Here is a 25,824-nt window from a genome sequence, read left to right on the forward strand (position 1 = left end):
TCGATTTCTCGATTTCTTGACTATTTGATATTTCGATTTTTCGTGTTATTAGATTTTCATTTAATGAATGGTTCGGTTTTTCGATTCTTCAATTTTTCGATTTTTCTTTTTTCGATTTTTTTATTTTCCGAATTTTCGAATGTTTGATTTTCCGAATTTTCGATTTTTCCATTAATCGATATTTCGATTTTTCGAATTCTCAAATTTTCGTTTTCTTGATTGTTCGATTTTTAGATTTTTTAGTTTTTACTTCGATATTTCGCGCTTTCGATTTTTCAATATTTTGATTTTTTGATTCCTGTTTCCATTTTTCGTTCTTCCAGTTTTTTTTATTTTTCTCATCTTTAGATTTGTCGAATTTTCGATTTTTCCATTTATCTATCTTTCGATATGTGAATTTTTCCAATTTCCTATTTTTTCTTTTTTTTGAATTGTCGATCTTTTCATTTTTCGATTTTTAGAATTTTCGGTTGCTTGATTTTCAGATTTTTCGACGTTTCGACTATTTGATGTTTTGATTTTTCGATTTCTCTATCGCTTTCGATTTTTTGTTTTTTGCCATCTTTAGATTTTTCCTTTTCTCGATTTTTATATCTTTTCAGTTTTTACTTCAATATTTCGAGCTTTCGATTTTTTTATTTTTCTCATCTTTAGATTTTTCGAATATTTTATTTTTCGACTTCTCGACATTTCGATATTTCAATCTTTGGAATTCTCAATTTTTTCTTTTTTGATTGATTTTTCGGTTTTTGTATTTTTCAATTTCTCGATTAATCAATTTTTTCATTTTTGGATTTTCAATTTCTGCATTTTTCAATAATGTTACGACTTTTCGGTTTTTCTAATTTCCCCTATTAGTTTTTATTTTCGTTTTTAGAATTATCCATTTCTCATTTTTTTGATATCTGGATATTTACTGTAATTGGGTGTATTACCTCTTGGGAATAAATATATTATTATTATTATTTCGATTTTTCGTTCTCTGGATTTCCTATTTTTCGTTTTTTCAGTTTTTAGATTTCTCAATTTTTCAAGTTTTGAGTTTTCGATTTCTCGAGTTCTCCATTTACCGATCTTTCGACTTTTTGATTTTTCTATTTTACGATCGCTCAAAATCTCGACTTTTTCAGATTTTAAATTTGGAGATTCCACGATTTTTTTTTTGGAGTTTTGACATTCTTTACTTTTAGATTTTTTCTATTTTTACTTTTCATTATATCCAGTTCTATTTTTCAATGTTTCGATTCTTCGATTTTTGCATTTTTCGATTTTTGGATTTTTCGATTTCTCGATTATTCAGTTTCTCATTGCTCGATTTCCCGCTTTTTCAACTATTCATTTTCTGCCATTTTTCAAAAATTTTTCGATTTTTTGCTTGGGAATTTCCACTTTCGATCTTTCGATTTTTTTTTCGTTTATCGAATTTTAGACTTTTCAATTTTTCGATTTTTGAATTTCTCGACATCACATTTTGTCGACTTTTCCATTTTCAGTTTTTCGATTTTTCCAATTTCCCGATTTTTAAACTTATCTATTTCTGGATTTCTCGATGTTTTGAAAAATGGAGAAATTGAATTTCTCAATTTTTCTTTTTTTCAGTATTAAGTTGTTTCTCAATTTTTCGACTTTTTGATGTTGATTTTTGAATTTTTCCAATTTTTTGATTTTTTGAGTTTTTGATTGTTCGAATTTTCAATTTTTTGTTCCGTTCTTCAATTGCTCCATTTTGTGTTTTTGTTTATGATTTTCAATTCCTCATTTTTTCAAGTTCTCGTTTGCCAATTTTTTGTTTTTTGGATTTTTCGAATTCTCAATTTTTCGTTTTTCTGGTTATTCGATTTTTTCATTTTTTCGATTTTCAGTTTTTTTCAGTTTTTACATCGATATTTCTAGCTTTCGATTTTTCCATGTTTTGATTTTTCGATTTTTCGATTTCTCTATTTTACTATTTCTCGTCCTTGTCTTGTTTAATTTTTTTTTTTTTGGAATATTTTATTTTTCCATTTCTCAATATTTCGATATTTCAATCTTTCGAATTTTCAATTTTTCCTTTTTTTGATTTGTCGATTTTTCAATCTTTCGATCTGTCGATTATTCAATTTTTTCATTTCTCGATTTTCAATTTCTGCCATTTTCAATAATTTGCTACATATTGGTATTTCATATTTTCCACTTTTCGTTTTTCGAATTTTGAATTTTTAAATTTTTTGATATCTGGATAGTCCGACTTTTCGGTTTCTGCATTTCTCGATTTTTAGTTTTTTTCAGTTTTTGGGTAACCCAATTTTTTGGTTTTTTAGTTTTCAATTTCTCGAATACTCGACTTATCGATCTTTCGACTTTTGATTTTTCTATTTTACGATTGCTCGAAATCTCGATTTTGTCAGTTTTTCATTTTGGGGATTCCACGATTTTTTTTTCATTTTTCGCATTTTCTGTTTATCTCTTTTTATATTTTTCCAATTTTTCAAAATTTTGATTTTTCGATTTTTCCATTTTTTGATTTTACAATTTTTCGATTACTCGATTATTCAGTTTCTCCATTTCTGGATTTCCCGCTTTTTCAACTTTTCAATTTCTGCTATTTTTCAATAATTTTTCGCTCTTTTGGTTTTTCTAATTTTCTACTTATCGATTTTTCGATTTTTTTTCGTTTCAGAATTTTTACCTTTTCAATTTCTCGATTTTTAAATTTCTCGATTTCTGTATTTCTCAATGTTTCGAAAAATCGAGCAATTAAATTTTTCGATTTTTCGTTTTTTCCATTTTTAGGTTTCTTAATTTTTCGATTATTCCAGTAATCGATTTTTTGATTTCCCGACTTTTCGACGTTGTGACTTTTTAATTTTTCGGTTTTCGATTGCTCAAAATCTGGATTTTTCAGTTTTTCGATTTCGTGATTTCTCCATTTTTTAGGTTTTCGATTTTTCGCTGTTTCTATTTCTCGATTTTTTTCGACTTCTCGATGTTAAAGTTTTTAGATTTCATGATTCCTGGATTTTTCAGTTTATAGACTTCAGTTTTGGATTTTTAGACTTTTCGATTTCCCGATTTTTCAGCGTTTTGACTTTTCGATTTTTTAATTTCTATAATACTTAGTTTTTCGATTTGCCAATTGTTAGATTTTTCGAATTTTTGATTTTTCATATTCCCACTTCTCAATTTTTCGGTATTTTCGATTTTTTGAATTCTTATTTCTCTTTTTTTCGGAATTTTAATTTTTCGATTTTTCGATTTTCAATATCTCGATTTTTCAATTTCTTTATTTTCGATTTTTCGGCCTCTCGATTTTCGATTCTCTGTTTTGTAAATTTTCAGTGTTTTGATTTTTCGAGTTCTCGATTTTTCATGTCTTGATTTTTTGATTTCTCTGTAGGTTGTTTTTTCATTTTTTCTCGTTTTCTAATTTTTGGACTTTTCGGTTTTTCCAGTTTACGATTTTTGAGTTTTCGATTGTTTCGATTTTTAGATATTTCCAATTTTCACTTTTTTCAATTTTTCGATATTTGTAACTTTTTCCGATTTTTACATTTTTTATATTTTTCGATATCTCGGTTATTCAGTTTCTCCATTTCTGGATTTCCCGCTTTTTCAATTTTTCGATTTCTGCCTTTTTTCAATAATTTTTTGATTTTTCGAATTTTAGATTTTTAAATTTTTCGATTTTTAAATTTCTCGGTTTAGCAATTAGTCGACTTTTCCATTTCTCAACTTTTCGATCTCTCGATGTTTCGATGTTTCGACTTTTAGGATTGTCCGAAATCTCGATTTTTTAGATTTTCGATTTAGGGATTTCTTCATTTTTCGGTTTTTCGCTGTTTCGATTTTTGGAATTCTCAATTATCAGTTTTTCGGTATTTTAATTTTTAGATTTTTCCATTGCTTGATTTTCATTTTCTAGATTTTCCGATTTATTAAATTTCCATTTTTCGGTTTTTCGATTTTCGATTTTTCAATGTTTTGACTTTTGATTTTCTTGATTTTTTTTCGAATATTTGGTGTCTTGATTTGTTTATTTTTTAATTTTTGGCTTCCTCGATTTTTCGATTTTTGGACTTCTCAAAGTTTCTATTTTTAGTTTTCCATTTTTCAATTTTTGGATTTCAGGATTTCTGTATTTTTCAACTTTGCACATTTTTCGATGTTTCGATTTTTGGATTTCTCGATTTTGCGATTATTCAATTTTTGAATTTCCGAATTTTTCTGTCTTTAGACTTCTCGAAATTTCGATTTCTCGACTTTTCGAGGTTTCAATTTTTCAAGTTAACGATTTTTCGACTTTTCGGTTTTTAAATGGTAAATCGTAATGAAAGTTTATCCACTCCCTCCCTCAAAATTGATGACGTCATTGCCAAATTTTCTCAACAACAGACCATTTAAAATGTGCAAAACAATTTGATTCTTATCTTATCAACACATTAATATTTTCTTACTATAGAAATTATCACAAAAAAGGGACAAGGGAAGTTCTGTCGAGATAACTTTCGACCAATTTTTTTGAAATAGAACATCCTGTATACCACTAGTTAAGGAATGGATTATTTTTTCAGAACAGAATGATACAAAACTGGTATTAAATTTCCTAAGAAATCAGATTACTCTTATAACTACCTACACTTCAATTCTAAAGTAAACATTTAAAAAAATTAAAAAGTAAATAAAAAAAACGCATTAATTTCCAGATCTGTTCATAGAATGAATCCATTTATTCGAGCACAAAGCTACTCCTTTTACAATTAATTAACCGATCAATTTACATATTATAATATGTATGTTATTACTGTCACATTTCATCATAGAAACAACTGCGGAAATTCCACGAGTATTTTTCCTATCCATATACTTTTTTTTGAAATTGTTTATTAGTAATACACTGTATTTAATTAACTGTTTAAACAATTTTAATGTTACATTTTTTTTAACGCATACTAACCCAAAATCGTTTTGCACTTTTCTTAAATTCCAAAGCTTTGGCAACTTTGTTTATGAAATAAGGTCAGTAAATAAACAAATGGAATTTAAATCGCTCATTTTTATACGAACAGTTTTTAATTAAAGAAGCATACAATTATGACACCTACCTAATTGTAAAAAAACAATAAATAAATAGTTGTTTATTATTTCATGCCCGACCACAACGTTTTCAACCTATTTAATTCACTGTCAAACATGTAAACAAACACAATCAATTCAACTCATTATGACAACGTTAACACAACGTTTATAATGATTTCATTACAAAGCTCGAAAAAAGCGTACAAAAACTGAACACTTATTTACGACTCAACTCCTTTCAGCCGAGCTAACGACATTAATAACAACAATAAATAAGTCCTGATCTGTATTAATATATGTAGAAACATGCAGCCGCAAAAAGTTTGTAGAACGTATCATAAAAAAAGGAAACAAAGAAAATGTATCTATTGTGTTTATTTTTAACCAGCATGTAATGTGCATTAACATGCTCCTGACCGTTCCATATTTGTATGTTGCAATTAACAGTGAAATTTTGGAAAGGTGAAGGTGCACAATACGTAACAATGCTTTGTGTTTGCGATTTTAATATTTATTTATCTCAATGCACAAGCTACTTAGGACGATAGGATTAAAATTGAATGCAAGAGGACGTCTAGTACACAATCAGCACGTCAAGATCTATGACCCTGAATTTTTTCAAAAATGTTTAGGCGATTTTTTCAAAAATGAAATTTTCCGCCTTATGCAAATTTCGACGCATTTCTTTTAGATTTCGCGTCGCAGAAGTCACTTCGAGCCTCATTTCTTCGATAACTCCAACCGTTTTTCCAGAATCGCCCCTCGAAAAATCGCAATTTTTAAAAATTTCAAAAAATCCGAAATTCACACCGAACATTCCTGGAAGGTGGATACGACGAAGAGGAGCAGTTGAGTGGCCAGCTAGGTCACCCGATTTAACCACACTTGATTTTTTTTGTGGGGCTATGTACAAAATTGAGTTTATATTAATAGACCACAAAGCATCGAAAAATTCTAAGAAAGAATAATAAATGTGATTACTGATATTCCTCCTAATATTCTAACAGATTCATTTCAAAACTTTGTGCAACATACTGTTACGTTAGACGGGTGATTGAAATCGGCGTGGGTTAAACTCAAGAATTTATTTGTTAATAACTCCATTTTTCCAGTTTACGATTTTTGAGTTTTCGATTGTTTCGATTTTTAGATCTTTCGAATCGTCACTTTTTCGTTTTTTCGATTTTTAGATGTTTCTAATTTTCACTTTTTTCAATTTTTCGATATTCGTAACTTTAAATTTTTTCGATTTTTCCATTTTTATATTTTTCGATGTATCGGTTATTCAATTTCTCTATTTCTGGATTTCCCGCTTTTTCAGTTTTTCGATTTCTGCCATTTTTCAATAATTTTTTGATTTTTCAAATTTTAGACTTTTCAGTTTTTGGATTTTTAAATTTCTCGATTTAGCAATTGGTCGACTTTTCCATTTCTCAATTTTTCGATTTTTCGACTTTTTAAATTTTTGACTTTTAGGATTGTCCGAAATCTCGATTTTTTAGATTTTCTATTTTTCGTTTCTTTGATTTTTTTAATTCTTAATTTTTCGATTTTGCCATTGTTCGAATTTTCAATTTTTCGAATTTTTCATTTTCTTGGTCTTCGATTTCTCGGTTTTTCGCTGTTTCGATTTTTGGAATTCTCAATTATCAATTTTTCGCTATTTTGATTTTTAGATTTTTCGATTGCTTGATTTTCATTTTCATTGAGGTTCTTTCTAATTCTTTCCGATTCTTGGTTGCATATTCCCTCAGATTCGCTTGGATTCCCTCAGATTCTTCCAGACTCTTTCAGATGTTTTCAAGTTCTTTCCTTTTTTTTTAAATTCTGCCTTTCGGGTTCTTTGGAATGGTTTCAAATTGTTTCAAATTTTTTTAAATTCTCTCAAAGATACCGTCAGGAATCCTCACGATTCTTTCAAATTTTTGAATTCTGTTCAGGTCGTTTTAAAATCGTGCAGACACTTTCAGATCCCTGCAAACTTTTCCAAATCTTCCAGATTTTTCTAGATTTTTCGAGATTCTCACAGGCTTCCTAGATTCCTTCAAATACTTTCCGTCTCGCAATTTCTCTCAAATTCTCCCATATTCCTCCAGATTTTTCAAATGCTCTCAAATTTTTTCACTTTCCTTCTGATTATCTCTTTCAGATTTTTTCGAACGTTTCAGATCCTTTCAGATCCCTGCAGATTCTTCCAAATTCTTTTCCAATCCTCTATTTTTTTTAGATTCTCTTGGATTTTTCTAAATTCTTCGAAATTCTTCAAAATTCTCCAGGATTTCCCAGGTTCCCTCAGATTCCTTCAGATTCTTTCAAATTTCTTCAGTTTCTATACGAATCTCTCAAATTCTCTTAGATTACACCAGACTCTCTAGGGTTCTCTCGATTTTAATAATAACAATAATAATATACCATGCAAATTCGGACCCATTTTCGACAATTTTCGAAATTTTACTAAATACATTTTCTTGTAGATTTCGCGCTGCAGAAATCACTTTGGGCCTCATTTCTTCGAAAACTCCAACCGTTTTTCCAGAATCGGCCATTGAAATATCGCAATCTTTAAAAATTTCAAAAATTCGAATTTCACACCGAACATTCCAAAAATATTGCTCCGTTACCGCAAACACGCTATATTTTTGGAATCAGCACAAGATCTATAATGTTGATTTTTTTGAGAATTTTTAGACGACTTTTTCAAAAATGAAATTTTCTATTATGTATAGATATTTTTTTGCATGTATAAATAATAATAATAATAATAATAATTTTATTTCCAGCAAACTACAAGTCTATAATGGAATATAATACTAATAAACAACGAATGATTAAAAACTAATTCTAATTTTAAATAACAATAAATATGGAAATGTGATGAGGAAATAGAAAAAATAAAATGAAAATAAATAATAGCAATACATCAAAAATTCTTAAATAAATGTAGCAATTTAGTTTTTAACTTAGCAAAATTGAAATCATCATAAAATACCGGGTGTCTGGAAAAGGCAGATTAACTCTTCAAATCTTTATGTACGGGGATTTCGGGACTCCCAAAAAATATATAATTAAAAAAATCTTTTCCTTATTCATATAAGTAAATTCGTAATGTTTCCAAATTTTGATCACTTTTTCTAAAAGTTAATTATCAGTACTTGCTAAGATAAAACTGATTTTGGCAATGACATACCCTCCAAAAAAAAAGAGGGTAGGTGGGCGGGGCTAGTGGCTGTCAAGATAAGACTAATTTTGGCAAATTGGATACCCTCTAAGAGAAGAGAGGGCGGGTGGGCGGGGCTAATACCTACTAAGATAAGACTGATTTTGTCAAATCACATACTTCATAAGAAAAGAGAAGGCGGGTGGGCGGGATTAATACCTGCTAAAATAAGATCGATTTTGGCAAATACCCTCTAAGAAAATAGAGGGCTGGCGGCTGGGTCTAGTACCTGGTAAAATAAGGCTGATTTTAGCAAATGACATATCCTCTAACAAATTTAATTAAATTGTTATAAAAAAAGACACTAGAGCTCCAAAGCACCATCACATTATTCCAAACAGGAATATCTAGAACCTCAAGATTGTTTTAAATATTTCCAAAAAAAAACGGGGTCCCAAAATTAACTGAAAAATAATTTACAAAAAAAATCTCCATGGGCTCCCAAAAAGAATACATCATGGGTCTCTCGAATTAAAAAAATATAAATTTATATTAACTATATGTTTATACTTATTCACAATATCCTGTGCGAGTGAGTTGTCGTTGTCACCCCTTGGTGCTTGGTACCCGGGGCGGACCGCCCTACTGCCCCCCCCCCCCCCTTTACATCGCCACTGGCAATTCATAAACCAAGTATTATTTTTAAGTACGGTGTTACTTGATTGAAACTTTTCCTGGAAGGTGAAAACGACGAAGAGGAGCAGTTGAGTGGCCAGCTAGGTCGCCCGATTTAACCCCACTTGACTTTCTTCTGTGGGGCTATGTAAACAATCGAGTTTATAGAATAGACCACAAAGCAAGAAAGAATAATAAATGTGATTACTGATATTCCTCCTAATATTCTAACAGATTCATTCGAAAACTTTGTGCAACATACTGTTACGTTAGACGGGTGATTGAAATCGGCGTGGGTTAAACTCAAGAATTTATTTGTTAATAACTGCATTTTTTCAGTTTACGATTTTTGAGTTTTCGATTGTTTCGATTTATAGATCTTTCGAATCGTCACTTTTTCGTTTTTTCGATTTCTAGATATTTCTAATTTTCACTTTTTTCAATTTTTCGATATTTGTTACTTTAAATTTTTCCGATTTTTCCATTTTTATATTTTTCGATGTCTCGGTTATTCAATTTCTCCATTTCTGGATTTCCCGCTTTTTCAGTTTTTCGATTTCCGCCATTTTTCAATAATTTTTTGATGTTTCAAGTTTTAGGTTTTTCAATTTTTGGATTTTTAAATTTCTCGATTTAGCAATTAGTCGACTTTTCCATTTCTCAATTTTTCGGTTTCTCGATGTTTGGACTTCTAAAATTTTTGACTTTTAGGATTGTCCGAAATCTCGATTTTTTAGATTTTCTATTTTCCGTTTCTTTGATTTTTTTAATTCTTAATTTTTCGATTTTGCCATTGTTCGATTTTTCAATTATTCGAATTTTTCATTTTCTTGGTCCTCGATTTTTTGGTTTTTCGCTGTTTCGATTTTTGGAATTCTCAATTATCAGGTTTTCGGTATTTTAATTTTTAGATTTTTCGATTGCTTGATTTTCATTTTCATTGAGATCCTTTCTAATTCTTTCCGATTCTTGGTTTCATACTCCCTCAGATTCGCTTGGATTCCCTCAGATTCTTCCAGATTCTTTCAGATGATTTCAAGTTCTTTCCTTTTTTTTTAAATTCTGCGTTTCGGGTTCTTTGGAATGGTTTCAAATTGTTTCAAATTTTTTCAAATTCTCTCAAAGACACCGTTAGGAATCCTCACGATTCTTTCAAATTTTTGAATTCTGTTCAGGTCGTTTTAAAATCGTGCAGACACTTTCAGATCTCTGCAAACTTTTCCAAATCTTCCAGATTTTTCTAGATTCTTCGAGATTCTCACAGGCTTCCTAGATTCCTTCAAATACTTCCCGTCTCGCAATTTCTCTCAAATTCTCCCATATTCCTCCAGATTCTTCAAATGCTCTCAGATTTTTTCATTTTCCTTCTGATCCTCTCTTTCAGATTTTTTCGATCGTTTAAGATCCTTTCAGATCCCTGCAGATTCTTCCAAATTCTTCTCCATTCCTCCATTTTTTTTAGATTCTCTTGGATTTTTCTAAATTCTTCGAAATTCTTCAAAATTCTCCAGGATTTCCCAGGTTCCCTCAGATTCCTTCAGATTCTTTCAAATTTCTTCAGTTTCTATACGAATCTCTCAAATTCTCTTAGATTATCCCAGACTCTCTAGGGTTCTCTCGATTTTAATAATAGCAATAATAATATACTATGCAAATTCGGACCCATTTTCGACAATTTTCGAAATTTTACTAAATACATTTTCTTGTAGATTTCGCGCTGCAGAAATCACTTTGGGCCTTATTTCTTCGAAAACTCCAACCGTTTTTCCAGAATCGGCCATTGAAATATCGCAATCTTTAAAAATTTCAAAAATTCGAATTTCACACCGAACATTCCAAAAATATTGCTCCGTTACCGCAAACACGCTATATTTTTGGAATCAGCACAAGATCTATAATGCTGATTTTTTTGAGAATTTTTAGACGACTTTTTCAAAAATGAAATTTTCTATTATGTATAGATATTTTTTTGCATGTATAAATAATAATAATAATAATAATAGTTTTATTTCCAGCAAACTACAAGTCTATAATGGAATATAATACTAATAAACAACGAATGATTAAAAACTAATTCTAATTTTAAATAACAATAAATATGGAAATGTGATGAGGAAATAGAAAAAATAAAATGAAAATAAATAATAGCAATACATCAAAAATTCTTAAATAAATGTAGCAATTTAGTTTTTAACTTAGCAAAATTGAAATCATCATAAAATACCGGGTGTCTGGAAAAGGCAGATTAACTCTTCAAATCTTTATGTACGGCGATTTCGGGACTCCCAAAAAATATATAATTAAAAAAATCTTTTCCTTATTCATATAAGTAAATTCGTAATGTTTCCAAATTTTGATCACTTTTTCTAAAAGTTAATTATCACTACTTGCTAAGATAAAACTGATTTTGGCAATGACATACCCTCCAAAAAAAAAAGAGGGTAGGTGGGCGGGGCTAGTGGCTGTCAAGATAAGACTAATTTTGGCAAATTGGATACCCTCTAAGAGAAGAGAGGGCGGGTGGGCGGGGCTAGTACCTGCTACAATAAGACTGATTTTGGCAAATGACACCCTATAAGAAAAGAGAGGGCGGGTGGGCGGGGCTAATACCTACTAAGATAAGACTGATTTTGTCAAATCACATACTTTATAAGAAAAGAGAAGGCGGGTGGGCGGGATTAATACCTGCTAAAATAAGATCGATTTTGGCAAATACCCTCTAAGAAAATAGAGGGCTGGCGGCTGGGTCTAGTACCTGGTAAAATAAGGCTGATTTTAGCAAATGACATATCCTCTAAGAAATTTAATTAAGTTATTATAAGAAAAGAAAAGACACTTGAGGCTCCAAAGCACCATCAGATTTTTCCGAATAGGAATTTCTAGAACCTCAAGATTGTTTTAAATATTTCCAAAAACAACCGGGTCCCAAAATTAACTGAAAAATAATTTACAAAAAAAATCTCCATGGGCACCCAAAAAGAATACACCATGGGTATCCAAGAGCCTCTCGAATTAAAAAAATATAAATTTATATTAACTATATGTTTATACTTATTCGCAATATCCTTTACATCGCCACTGGCAATTCATAAAGCAAGTATTATTTTTAAGTACGGTGTTACTTGATTGAAACTTTTCCTGGAAGGTGAAAACGACGAAGAGGAGCAGTTGAGTGGCCAGCTAGGTCGCCCGATTTAACCCCACTTGACTTTCTTCTGTGGGGCTATGTAAACAATCGAGTTTATAGTAATAGACCACAAAGGAAGAAAGAATAATAAATGTGATTACTGATATTCCTCCTAATATTCTAACAGATTCATTTGAAAACTTTGTGCAACATACTGTTACGTTAGACGGGTGATTGAAATCGGTGTGGGTTAAACTCAACAATTTATTTGTTAATAACTCCATTTTTCCAGTTTACGATTTTTGAGTTTTCGATTGTTTCGATTTTTAGATCTTTCGAATTGTCACTTTTTCGTTTTTTCGATTTTTAGATGTTTCTAATTTTCACTTTTTTCAATTTTTCGATATTTGTAATTTTAAATATTTCCGATTTTTCCATTTTTATATTTTTCGATGTTTCGGTTATTCAATTTCACCATTTCTGGATTTCCCGCTTTTTCAGTTTCTCGATTTGTGCCATTTTTCAATAATGGTTTGATTTTTCAAATTTTAGATTTTTCAATTTTTGGATTTTAAATTTCTCGATTTAGCAATTAGTCGACTTTTCCATTTCTCAATTTTTCGATTTCTCAATGTTTCGACTTTTTAAATTTTTGACTTTTAGGATTGTCCGAAATTTCGATTTTTTAGATTTTCTATTTTTCGTTTCTTTGATTTATTTAATTTTTAATTTTTCGATTTTGCGATTGTTCGATTTTTCAATTTTTTTAATTTTTCATTTTCTTGGTCCTCGATTTTTCGGTTTTTCGCTGTTTCGATTTTTGGAATTCTGAATTATCAGTTTTTCGTTATTTTAGTTTTTAGATTTTTCGATTGCTTGATTTTCATTTTCATTGAGATTCTTTCTAATTCTTTCCGATTCTTGTTTTCATATTCCCTCAGATTCGCTTGGATTCCCTCAGATTCTTTCAGATGTTTTCAAGTTCTTTCCTTTTCTTTAAAATTCTGCCTTTCGGGTTCTTTGGAATGGTTTCAAATTGTTTCAAATTTTTTCAGATTCTCTCAAAGACACTGTCAGAAATCCTCACGATTCTTTCAAATTTTGGATTCTGTTCAGGTCGTTTTAAAATCGTGCAGATACTTTCAGATCCCTGCAAACTTTTCCAAATCTTCCAGATTTTTCTAGATTCTTCGAGATTCTCACAGGCTTCCTAGATTGCTTCAAATACTTTCCGTCTCGCAATTTCTCTCAAGTTCTCCCATATTCCTCCAGATTTTTCAAATGCTCTAAGATTTTTTCATTTTCCTTCTGATTCTCTCTTTCAGATTTTTTCGAACGTTTCAGATCCTTTCAGATCCCTGCAGATCCTTCCAAATTCTTCTCCATTCCTCCATTTTTTTTAGATTTTCTTGGATTTTTCTAAATTCTTCGAAATTCTTCAAAATTCTCCAGGATTTCCTAGGTTCCCTCAGATTCCTTCAGATTCTTTCAAATTTCTTCAGCTTCTATACGAATCTCTCAAATTCTCTTAGATTACCTCAGACTCTCTAGGGTTCTCTCGATTTTAATAATAGCAATAATAATATATGTACTATGCAAATTCAGACCCATTTTCGACAATTTTCGAAATTTTACTAAATACATGTTCTCGTAGATTTCGCGCTGCAGAAGTCACTTTGGGCCTCATTTCTTCGAAAACTCCAACCGTTTTTCCGGAATCGGCCATTGAAATATCGCAATTTTTAAAAATTTCAAAAATTCGAATTTCACACCGAACATTTCGAAAATATTGCTCCGTTACCGCAAACACGCTATATTTTTGAAATCAGCACAAATGAATTTTTTGAGAATTTTTAGACGACTTTTTCAAAAATGAAATTTTCTATTATGTATAGATATTTTTTTGCATATATTAATAATAATAATAATAATAATAATAATAATAATTTTATTTCCAGCAAACTACAAGTCTATAATGGAATATAATACTGATAAACAACGAATTATTGAAAACTAATTCTAATTTTAAATAACAATAAATGTGGAAATGTGATGAGGAAATAGAAAAAATAAAATGAAAATAAATAAGAGGGATACATCAAAAATTCTTACATAAATGTAGAAATTTAGTTTTTAACTTAGCAAAATTGAAATTATCATAAAATACCGGGTGTCTGGAAAAGGCAGATTAACTCTTCAATATGTTATGTACGGGGATTTCGGGAATCCCAAAAAATATATAATTAAAAACATCTTTGCCTTGTTCATATAAGTAAATTCGTAATGTTTCCAAATTTTGATCACTTCTCTAAAAGTTAATTATCATTACTTGCTAAGATAAAACTGATTTTGGCAAATCACAAACTTTATAAGAAAAGAGAGGGTGAGTGGGCGGGACTAGTCCTGCTAAAATAAGAGCAATTTTGGCAAATAACACACCCTCTAAGAAAATAAAGATCGGGCGGCTGGGGCTAGTACCTGGTAAGATAAGGCTGATTTTAGCAAATGACATATCCTCGAAGAAATTTAAGTAAATTATTATAAGAAAACACACTAGAGGCTCCAAAGCACCATCAGATTTTTCCAAACAGAAATATCTAGAACCTCAAGATTGTTTTAAATATTTCCAAAAAAAACGGGATCCCAAAATTAACTGAAAAATAATTTACAAAAAAAATCTCCATGAGCTTCCAAAAGAATATACCATGGGTATCCAAGAGTCTCTCGAATTAAAAAAATATAAATTTATATTAACTATATGTTTATACTTATTCACATTATCCTGTGCGATTGAGTTGTCGTTGTCACCCCTTGGTGTTTGGTACCCGGGGCGGACCGCCCTACTACCACCCCTCTTTACATCGCCACTGGCAATTCATAAACCAAGTATTATTTTTAAGTACGGTGTTACTTGATTGAACTTTTTCCTGGAAGGTGAAAACGACGAAGAGGAGCAGTTGAGTGGCCAGCTAGGTCGCCCGATTTAACCCCACTTGACTTTCTTCTGTGGGGCTATGTAAACAATCGAGTTTATAGTAATAGACCACAAAGCAAGAAAAAATAATAAATGTGATTGCTGATATTCCTCCTAATATTCTAACAGATTCATTTGAAAACTTTGTGCAACATACTGTTACGTTAGACGGGTGATTGAAATCGGCGTGGGTTAAACTCAACAATTTATTTGTTAATAACTGCATTTTTTCAGTTTACGATTTTTGAGTTTTCGATTGTTTCGATTTTTAGATCTTTCGAATTGACACTTTTTCGTTTTTTAGATATTTCTAATTTACACTTTTTTCAATTTTTCGATATTTGTAACTTTAAATTTTTCCGATTTTTCCATTTTTATATTTTTCGATGTCTCGGTTATTCAATTTCTCCATTTCTGGATTTCCCGTTTTTTTAGTTTCTCGATTTCTGCCATTTTTCAATAATTTTTTGATTTTTCATATTTTAGATTTTTCAGTTTTTGGATTTTTAAATTTCTTGATTTAGCAATTAGTCGACTTTTCCATTTCTCAATTTTTCGATTTCTCGATGTTTCGATTTTTTATATTTTTGACTTTTAGGATTGTCCGAAATCTCGATGATTTTTTAGATTTTTTATTTTTCGTTTCTTTGATTTTTTTAATTCTTAATTTTTCGATTTTGCCATTGTTCGATTTTTCAATTTTTCGAATATTTCATTTTCTTGGTCCTCGATTTTTCGGTTTTTCGCTGTTTCGATTTTTGGAATTCTCAATTATCAGGTTTTCGGTATTTTAAGTTTTAGATTTTTCGATTGCTTGATTTTCATTTTCATTGAGATTCTTACTAATTCTTTCCGATTCTTGGTTGCATATTCCATCAGATTTGCTTGGATTCCCTCAGATTTTTTCAGATGTTTTCAAGTTCTTTCCTTTTTTTTAAGATTCTGCTTTTCGGATTCTTCGGGATGGTTCCAAATTGTTTCAAATTTTTTCAGATTCTTTCATTTTCCTTCTGATCCTCTCTTTCGAATTTTTTCAATCGTTTCAGATCCTTTCAGATCCCTGCAGATTCTTCCAAATTTTTTCAGAATTTTTAGACGACTTTTTCAAAAATGAAATTTTCCACTATGCAAATTCCGACCCATTTTCGACAATTTTCGAAATTTAACTTATAGAGTTCGGGATGCAGAAGTCACTTCCGGCCTTATTTGAAATATTCCAATTTTTTTAAATTTCAAAAAATTCGAATTTTACACCGACTTTTTCGAAAATATTGCTCCTTGATATTTTTGTAATCAACACCCCAAAATCTATAATCCTGAATTTTTTGACAATTTTTAAACAACTTTTTCAAAAATGAAATTTTCCACATTTTTTTTTGTATATACTTTTAGGTATAGAGGTTATAATGTAGTAGATCTATGTAGCAAAATTTGTGTGTTTATTTTACGTTTCAAAAACACCTGTATACAATCCGGCAACAATTATATCAATTTCGATAATCACAAATAATTCCTCGCACAAACTCCGCCCCATCTATGATGCACTTCCCGAAAATAATTTAATTATCACTTGCATTAGGTGCCCACATTAAATTTAACGCGCCGGTAAACAGCATGTGACACGTTAGACAGAATCCCATATTTACCTTAATTTTTTCCGGTTCTGGCCTTGAGCGTTTACGTCAATTTCTCTTTTTGCAGGTGATCTGCTGGAAAATTACTGCTGGACCGACGACTTGATGAACCTGAGTCGGCTGCTGTTCAGCGTGCAGATTCTTCTGACTTACCCCATCGAATGCTTCGTCACTCGCGAGGTCATCACCAACTCGTTGCTCCGAAAAGACCCCAACGTGCCGATTTCTGAACGAACGCACTATCTGATTACGTTAGCCATCGTTGGCACCACGTACTTCATTTCGATATCCACTGACTGTTTGGGGGTGGTTCTCGAACTGAACGTAAGTAGCTTGGTGACTGGTAGAACACGAAAAAGTAGGCCCTCCGTTTCCGTCTGTTTTGTTTATTTGAAGAAAGTCGTGTGGAAGCTGAGATTTATTATTATATTAGTTATTTATGTACAATCTATGAAACCGACTGCCTTGAAATTTTGCACACGCTTTAAGGTTACTGTGAAAATGGTAAATCGTTGTCAGAATAATAGTTTATTCCACTCAGCGAGCGTCTTACAAGAAATTAATTAATATAAAACAAACGTACAACGGTAAAATATACGAAACCAAGGAAAACATTGAGATTGGAAAAATGTGAGTAGCTTCCGCGTAAGCTTGTTAAAGTAAAGAAAAGTGAATTCTCAAAGAGATACTAAGTATATGTAAAAGCAAATTTTACAAGTTTTGTAAGTTCATTTACTATATTGTCTGGTCCTCGAGGTTTATTATGATCAATGTGCGCTATTACCGCGCTAAATTCTGCTTCAGTTACTAATTCTTGTCCTATTTCTTCCTCGAATAACGAATTTCTCACTTTTTCTTCCTCATTTGCATGAAGTTTTCTTGGATTAGACAGTTTTTATAGTGTTTTCCGTTCCTATTTATTTATTTTTGCTATTGTCTATGTTTTTTGTTTTTTATTTACAGGTCTCTATAGCTTTACATTGTTCTTACTATCTTCTTCCAACTCCTTCATTATTTACAATCCACTTTATCTCCTCCTGTTTCACTAATTTTATACTATTCTTTCTGTTTTCTGGAATGCTCTGCAACCTTTTTCTGTTACTGTCCTTAAAAATCTAATCCTTACAATCTTCCTTTTCTTATTATCTCATGCATTGATTATCGAACTATCCATTGTTTTTCTCTTTTCCTACTGTGTCCGGTACTTTCCCTGTTGTATTTTCTATTACTCTCCAGTTCTTCATCTATTGTTCCACTTATGCATTTCGTTAGTTCTTTGTATATTTGATTTTTGTCTAGCGACTCTGCATTTATCAACTTCCGAATTTTCCGATATATAATTATTTATCTCTAACAATTTTTCGACTTTTCTAGTTTCAATTTCTAAGTTTTTCAAGTTTTAGATTTTTAAATGTTTAGCTCTTTCTACTTTTCAAGGTTCCAATTTAAAATTTTAAAATTTTTCAATATTTCGACATTTTACTTTTTCATTTTTGCTTTTCAATTTTCCTATCATTTCAACACAACAAATTTTCGGTTTTTCAATTTTTCTTTTCTTCTCATTTATCAATGTTTTGCTTCCTCCATTTTTTGATTTGTAATTTTCTGAATCTGGAAATTTGGAAATCCGGAAGTTTGGAAATTCCGAGATTTGAAAATATGTGAATTTGAGAATTTGAAAATTTGAGAATTTGAGAATTTTGAAATTTTGGAATTTTCGAAGTTTGGAATTTTGGAATTTTCGAATTTCGCAATTTTGGAATTTTGATATTTTGGAATTTTGAAATTTTGAAATTTTGAAATTTTGAAATTTTGAAATTTTGAAATTTTGAAATTTTGAAATTTTGAAATTTTGAAATTTTGAAATTTTGAAATTTTGAAATTTTGAAATTTTGAAATTTTGAAATTTTGAAATTTTGAAATTTTGAAATTTTGAAATTTTGAAATTTTGAAATTTTGAAATTTTGAAATTTTGAAATTTTGAAATTTTGAAATTTTGAAATTTTGAAATTTTGAAATTTTGAAATTTTGACATTTTGGAAGTTTGTAAAGTTTCAGCCCGTTCGGCGATATTTCAATTATCTGCTTTTTCTACTTTCCGAATTATCAATTTAGTTTTTAATTTTTTTAATTTTTCTACATTTTAATTTTTAATCTTTCATCATTTCAATAAAATCAATTTTTCAATTTTTCTTTTTTTTCAGTTTTCAATTTTTAGCTTTTTCCATTTTTCGATTTGCAATTTTTTCTTTTTTTAAATTTGATATATGTATTTATCAGAATTTTGTTCAAGTCTTAGATTTTTTGATATTTCGATTTTCCAATTACACGATTTTTAATTTTTCGAAAATTTTTCAATTTTAAATGTTTTAAAATAATTTTTAGACATTTCGACATTTGAATTTTTAAATTTTGGATTTCAAAATTTTTCGTGTTTTTAATTTTTTAATCTTTCCAATTTCAATTTTTCTAGTTTTTATTTTTTAGTTTTAGATGCTTACAAATTTTTTGATCTGCTGGTTTTTTCGATTTCTTTTTTCAGTTTTTCAAATTACATAGATTGTTTACATTTTGACGATTAGAAATTTGCAAATTTGGAAGTTTGGAAATTTGGAAATTGGGAAATTCGGAAACCTGGACATTCTGGAATCTGGAAAATCGGAAATTTGAAAATTTGGAAATTTAGAAACTTGGAAATTTGGAAATACGGAAATTTGAAAATTTAAAAATTCGGAAATTTAGAAATTTGGAAATTAGAAATTTCGAAACAACGGGCTCGATAAACAAATAATAATTGGCGGTTATATAAAAAATGTTCTAATTAAATGGGCAAACAGTCACTTTTAGCACGTTAAGCGACTTTTCAATTTTTAGCTTTTTCTACATGTCAAGTCTACAATTTTGAATTTTTTAATTTTTTCGATTTCGACTTTTTCGAATCAATTTTCCATTTTTGGATTTTTCAGTTTTAGCTTTTTTCAAATTTTTAATTTTTTATTATTTCATTGTTTCAGTTGTGCCATTCTTTGCTTTTTCAACCTTTCGATTTTTTTCAAATTTTTTTCAGTTCTTCATTTCCTCAACGTTTTCATTTTGAAATTTCGAGATTTAATAATTTAGTAATTTAGAAATTTGAAAATTTGGAAATTTGGAAATTGGGAAATTAGCAAAGTTTGAATCTTAGAAATCTAGAAATCTGGAAATCTGGAAAATTTTAAATTTACTAACAACGGCCTCAATAAACGAATAATTGACGGTTATAGAAAAAAAGTTCTAAATAAATGGGCAAAGATTTACTTTTAACATGTTAAGCGATTTTTCTTTTTTTTCTGTCATTTCAATATGACAAAATTTTCGATTTCTCAGTATTGCTTTTTTTTTATTTTTCAATTTTTAACTTTTTAAAATTCTCATCTCAATGTTTCTGTTTTTCCATTTTCCATTTTTCGATTCGCAATTTTTCCATTTTTTTCAATTTTCCGTTTTATCAATTTTATCGATTTTGAAGGTTCGGAACTTTCAAATGTTCGTTTATTCAATTTTTCGACTTTCCCGATTCAATTTTTCCATTTTTGGATTCATTCTGTCGATTTTTTTAAATTCGTTTTTGCAGTTTTTGAATATCTCAATGATTATATTTTAATATTTAGGAATTGAAAAATTTGGATATTTGGAAATTTTCAGCTTACCCTAATTTTCGAGTTTTCAATTTTAATTTTTCTAATTTTTCAATTAATCGACATTTGAATGTTTAAATTTTTAAGTTTTCGATTTTTCAGTTCTTCGTTTCTTCTTTTCCAGACTTTTTAATTTTTCGTTTTTTCAACTTTAAATTTATTTTTTTTCCGTCACATTAATAAAAGAAAATTTTCGATTTTTCTATTTTCGAACTTTGGACATTTGGATTATTTTGGAAATTTGGACATTTGGAAACTTTGAAACTTGGAAATTTGTATATTTTTAGCTTTTCCTACTTTTCGAGGTCTCAATTTTCAGCTTGCACTATTTTTCGAGTTTTCAATTTTAGTTTTCTTTAATTTTGTAAATAATTTATCGAGATTCGAATATTTTAATTTTTAATTTTTCAGTTTTTCAGTTTTTCGTTTCTCCAAATTTCCGACTCTACAATTTTAATTTTTAGATTTTTCAACTTTTAAATTTAAATTTTTTTCATTTCATTAAAACAAAATTTTCGATATTTCTATTTTAGTAATTTGGAAATTTGGAAATTTGGAAACTTGGAAATTTGGAAATTTGGAAATTTAGAAATTTTGAAGCTTTGAAACTTGGAAATTTAGAAATTCAAAATGATTAGCCTCTCCCACTTTTGGAGTTCTCAACTTGTTTCGATTTTTCAATTCTTCGTTTCTTCAATTTTCGAATTTTTAATTTTCACTTTTCGATTTTTCAACTTTTAATTTTTCTGTCACTTGAATAAAACAAAATTTTCGATTTTTCTATTTTGGAAATTTGGAAATTTGAAAATTTGGAAACTGAAGCTTGGAAATTTGAAAGTTTGGAAATCTTCAGCTTTTCCTACTTTTCGAATTCTCAATTTTAATTATTTTAATTTGCAAATTGAAGCTTTGAAACTAGGAAATTTTTGGAAATTTGGAATTTTTTTCTTTTCCTACTTTTGAATTTCACAACTTTTAATTTTTAAAATTTTTCAATTAATCTACATTTGAATATTTTAATTTAAATTTTGTAGATTTTTCAATTCTTCATTTCTTCAATTTTCGGACTTTTTAATTTTAACTTTTCGATTTTTCAACCTTTAATTTTTAAATTTTGCTGTCACTTCAATAAAACAAAATTTTCGATTTTTCTATTTTGAAAATTTGGAAATTTGAATATTTGGAAACTGAAACTTGGACTTTGAAAATTTGGAAATCTTTAGCTTTTCCTACTTTTCGAGTCCTCAATTTTAATTATTTTAATTTTTCAATTAATCGACATTTGAATATTTTAATTTTTAATTTTTCAATTTTTGAGTCTTCGTTTCTTCAAATTTCTGACGCTCTAATTTTAAATTTGCGATTTTTCAACTTTTCAACTTTTCAATTTAAATTTTTTCTGTCATTTCAATAAAACTAAATTTTCGATTTTTCTATTTCGGAAATTTGAAAATTTCGTAATTTGGAAATTTGCAAATTGAAACTTTGAAACTTGGAAATTTTTGGAAATTTAAAAATTTTTAGCCTTTCCTACTTTTGGAGTTCTCAACTCTCAATTCTTCATTTCTTCAATTTTCGCACTTTTTAATTTTAACTTTCCGACTTTTCAACCTTTAATTTTTAAATTTTTCTGTCACTTCAATAAAACAAAATATTCGATTTTTCTATTTCGAAAATTTCAAAATCTTGAAATTTGAAAATTTGGAAACTGAAACTTGGAACTTTGAAAATTTGGAAATCTTTAGCTTTCCCTACTTTTCGAGTTCTCAATTTTAATTATTTTAATGTTTCAATTAATCGACATTTGAATATTTTAATTTTTAATTCTTCAATTTTTCATTTCTTCAATTTTCGGACTTTTTAATTTTAACTTTTCGATTTTTCAACCTTTAATTTTTAAATTTTGCTGTCACTTCAATAAAACAAAATTTTCGATTTTTCTATTTTGAAAATTTTCGATTTTGCTATTTTGAAAATTTGAAAATTTGTAAATTTGGAAATTTGAAAATTTGGAAACAGAAACTTGGAAATTCGAAAATATGGAAATCTTTAGTTTTTCTTACTTTTCGAGTGCTCAATTATAATTATTTTAATTTTTCAAATAATCGACATTTGTATATTTTAATTTTTAATTTTTCAATTTTTCAGTCTTCGTTTCTTCAAATTTCGGACGCTCTAATTTTAAATTTTCGATTTTTCAACTTTTCAATTTAAATTTTTTCTGTCATTTCAATAAAACACAATTTTCGATTTTTTTTTCTATTTCGGAAATTTGGAAATTTGGTAATTTGGAAATTTGCAAATTAAAACTTTGAAACTTGGAAATTTTTGGAAATTTAAAAATTTTAAGCCTTTCCTACTTTTGAAGTTCTCAACTCTCAATTCTTCATTTCTTCAATTTTCGCACTTTTTAATTTTAACTTTCCGATTTTTCAACCTTTAATTTTTAAATTTTGCTGTCACTTCAATAAAACAAATTTTTTGAATTTTCTATTTTGAAAATTTGAAAATTTGGAAATTTGAAAATTTGGAAACTGAAACTTGGAACTTTGAAAATTTGGAAATCTTTAGCTTTTCCTACTTTTCGAGTTCTCAATTTTAATAATTTAAATGTTTCAATTAATCGACATTTGAATATTTTAATTTTTAATTTTTCAATTTTTCAGTCTTTTTTAAATTTTAATTTTTTCTGTTATTTCAATACAAGAAAATGTTCGATTTTTCTATTCCGGAAATTAGGAAATTTGGTAATTTGGAAATATGGAAATTGAAACTTTGAAACTGGGAAATTTGGAAATGTTTAGCTTTTTCTATTTTTGGAATTCTCACCTTTTAGCTTGCCATACTTTTTGAATTTCCGATTTTAATTCTTAAATTTTTCATTAATCGACATTTGAATATTTGAATTTTTATTTTTTCGATACGAAATTTTAGATTTTTCTGTTTTGCAAAATTTGAAAATTTGGAAGTTTGGAAATTTGAAAATCTTTAACTTTTCCTGCTTTTCGAGTACTCAGTTTTTAGCTTGCTCTACTTTTCGAGTTTTCAATTTTAATTATTTTAATTTTTCAATTAGTCGACATTTGAATATTTTAACTTTTAATTTTTGATTTTTCAGTGCTTCGTTTTTTCAAATTTCTGACTTTCCAGTTTTAAATTTTCGATTTTTCAACTTTTCAATTTAAATTTTTTCTGTCATTTCAATAAAACACAATTTTCGATTTTTTTTTTCTATTTCGGAAATTTGGAAATTTGGTAATTTGGAAATTTGCAAATCGAAACTTTGAAACTTGGAAATTTTTGGAAATTTAAAAATTTTTAGCCGTTCCTACTTTTGAAGTTCTCAACTCTCAATTCTTCATTTCTTCAATTTTCGCACTTTTTAATTTTAACTTTCCGACTTTTCAACCTTTAATTTTTTAAATTAATCACTTCAATAAAACAAAATTTTCGATTTTTCTATTTTGAAAATTTGAAAATTTGGAAATTTGAAAATTTGGAAACTGAAACTTGGAACTTTGAAAATTTGGAAATCTTTAGTTTTTCTTACTTTTCGAGTGCTCAATTATAATTATTTTAATTTTTCAAATAATCGACATTTGTATATTTTAGTTTTTAATTTTTCAATTTTTCAATTCTTCATTTCTTCAATTTTCGGACTTTTTAATTTTAACTTTTTGATTTTTCAACCTTTAATTTTTAAATTTTGCTGTCACTTCAATAAAACAAAATTTTCGATTTTTCTATTTTGAAAATTTAGAAATTTGGAAATTTGAATATTTTGAAACTGAAACTTGGAACTTTGAAAATTTGGAAATCTTTAGCTTTTCCTACTTTCCGAGTTCTCAATTTTAATTATTTTAATGTTTCAATTAATCGACATTTGAATATTTTTATTTTTAATTTTTCAATTTTTCAGTCTTCGTTTCGTCAAATTTCCGACTCTCTGATTTTAATTTTTCGATTTTTCAACTTTTAAATTTAATTTTTTTCTGTTATTTCAATACAAGAAAATTTTCGATTTTTCTATTCCGAAAATTTGGAAATTTGATAATTTGGAAATATGGAAATTGAAACTTTGAAACTGGGAAATTTGGAAATTTGGAAATTTTTAGCTTTTCCAATTTTTGGAATTCTCAACTTTTAGCTTGCCATATTTTCGAATTTCCGATTTTAATTTTTTAATTTTTCATTAATCGACATTTGAATATTTGAATTTTTATTTTTTCGATTTTTCGCTTCTTCATTTCTTCAATTTTTCTGTCATTTCAATAAAACGAAATTTTCGATTTTTCTGTTTTGCAAAATTTGAAAATTTGGAAGTTTGGAAATTTGAAAATCTTTAACGTTTCCTACTTTTCGAGTTTTCAATTTTAATTATTTTAATTTTTCAATTAATCCACATTTGAACATTTTAATTTTTAATTTTTGATTTTTCGGTGCTTCGTTTTTTCAAATTTCCGACTTTCTAATTTTAATTTTTCGATTTTTCAACTTTAATTGTTTAAATCTTTCTGTCATTTCAATAAGATAAAACTTCGAAATTTTCTGTTTTGGAAATTTGAGAAATTGGAAATTCGGGAATCTCGAAATTTACAAATTTGATAACAGCTACAATATTACCGGTAAAATATGCATAATAAAAAGCTTCTCTTAAACATATTTATTAGCTTAAATATGTACAAAATTGACCACCAATTACTACTAAAAACTTTTTCATTTGCAGCAATTACAAGTTGTTTATTTATGTCATCAATCTAAGATGATTTATTTTTTACCATCCCTGTGTGTAAAAAAAAGCTACATTCTACGCTAAATTCGACCATTGTTGAGTACTTTAATTTTCAAAAATCATCAAAATTTTGACTTTTTTGAGACAAACGGAACCAAAACTTCTGATCTTTTTCACAGTTTGTTTTTATTACCAGAGTTAAAATTTGCCCTTAGAAACCAAAATTTTGGAAAACGCAGATTTTGAGTTCGCTTTTGTGTTTTTAAGAGAGATTTGCAGAGCTACAAATAGCCGTTTTCCTTCTTGATATTTTAAAATTAGCTACATTGTTTAATCGTAATCTTGTTGTTGATTTATTATGTTTACACTAGAATAAATTAAGTAGATACTATAATCCACCTCGTTCAGTATTTAATCTCCACTTAACCAAACACTAAAATATTTTCTCAAAATTATTCCATTTACCGAGTCGGTAAATCGATTTATATGCAAATTAAACCAGTCCTCAAATTTTTTAAATGTTTATTTGACATCGCTTTTTGTGATCAAAAACTATGTGCACATCAAACTCAGCGTCACGGTTTCAAATATTTCTAGAGTATCTAAAACATCTAGAAAACTCAGTTGTTAACCATTTTAACCAAATAAAAAATAAACAAAAAACTCGGCTTGGTTTTTCCAGTCACCATGTAACCATTTCAACGTAACGTTTCTTTTTTAAAGTAAACAAGACTTCTGGAGTTCAATAACAGTCACACGACTTTTATTCTCCGGAGGTCCGCGTTAAATGCAT

At 28.5% G+C, this 25,824-nt stretch overlaps 1 protein-coding gene across 1 annotated transcript in view; it reads left to right on the forward strand.

The window, feature by feature from the left end:
• Positions 1-25,824, forward strand: part of LOC135138789 (putative sodium-coupled neutral amino acid transporter 11) — a 44,099-nt gene that overhangs the window by 17,353 nt on the left and 922 nt on the right. The window contains exon 7 of the mRNA XM_064068806.1: positions 16,690-16,946. Within this exon, the coding sequence (XP_063924876.1) occupies positions 16,690-16,946 (257 nt within the window). The remainder of the gene's footprint in view (positions 1-16,689; positions 16,947-25,824) is intronic.

This window comes from Zophobas morio, unplaced genomic scaffold (genome assembly GCF_036711695.1).
Source record: "Zophobas morio isolate AGI-343-1 ecotype UQ-CSIRO unplaced genomic scaffold, CSIRO_AGI_Zmor_V1 ptg000030l, whole genome shotgun sequence".
Lineage (NCBI taxonomy): Eukaryota > Metazoa > Arthropoda > Insecta > Coleoptera > Tenebrionidae > Zophobas > Zophobas morio.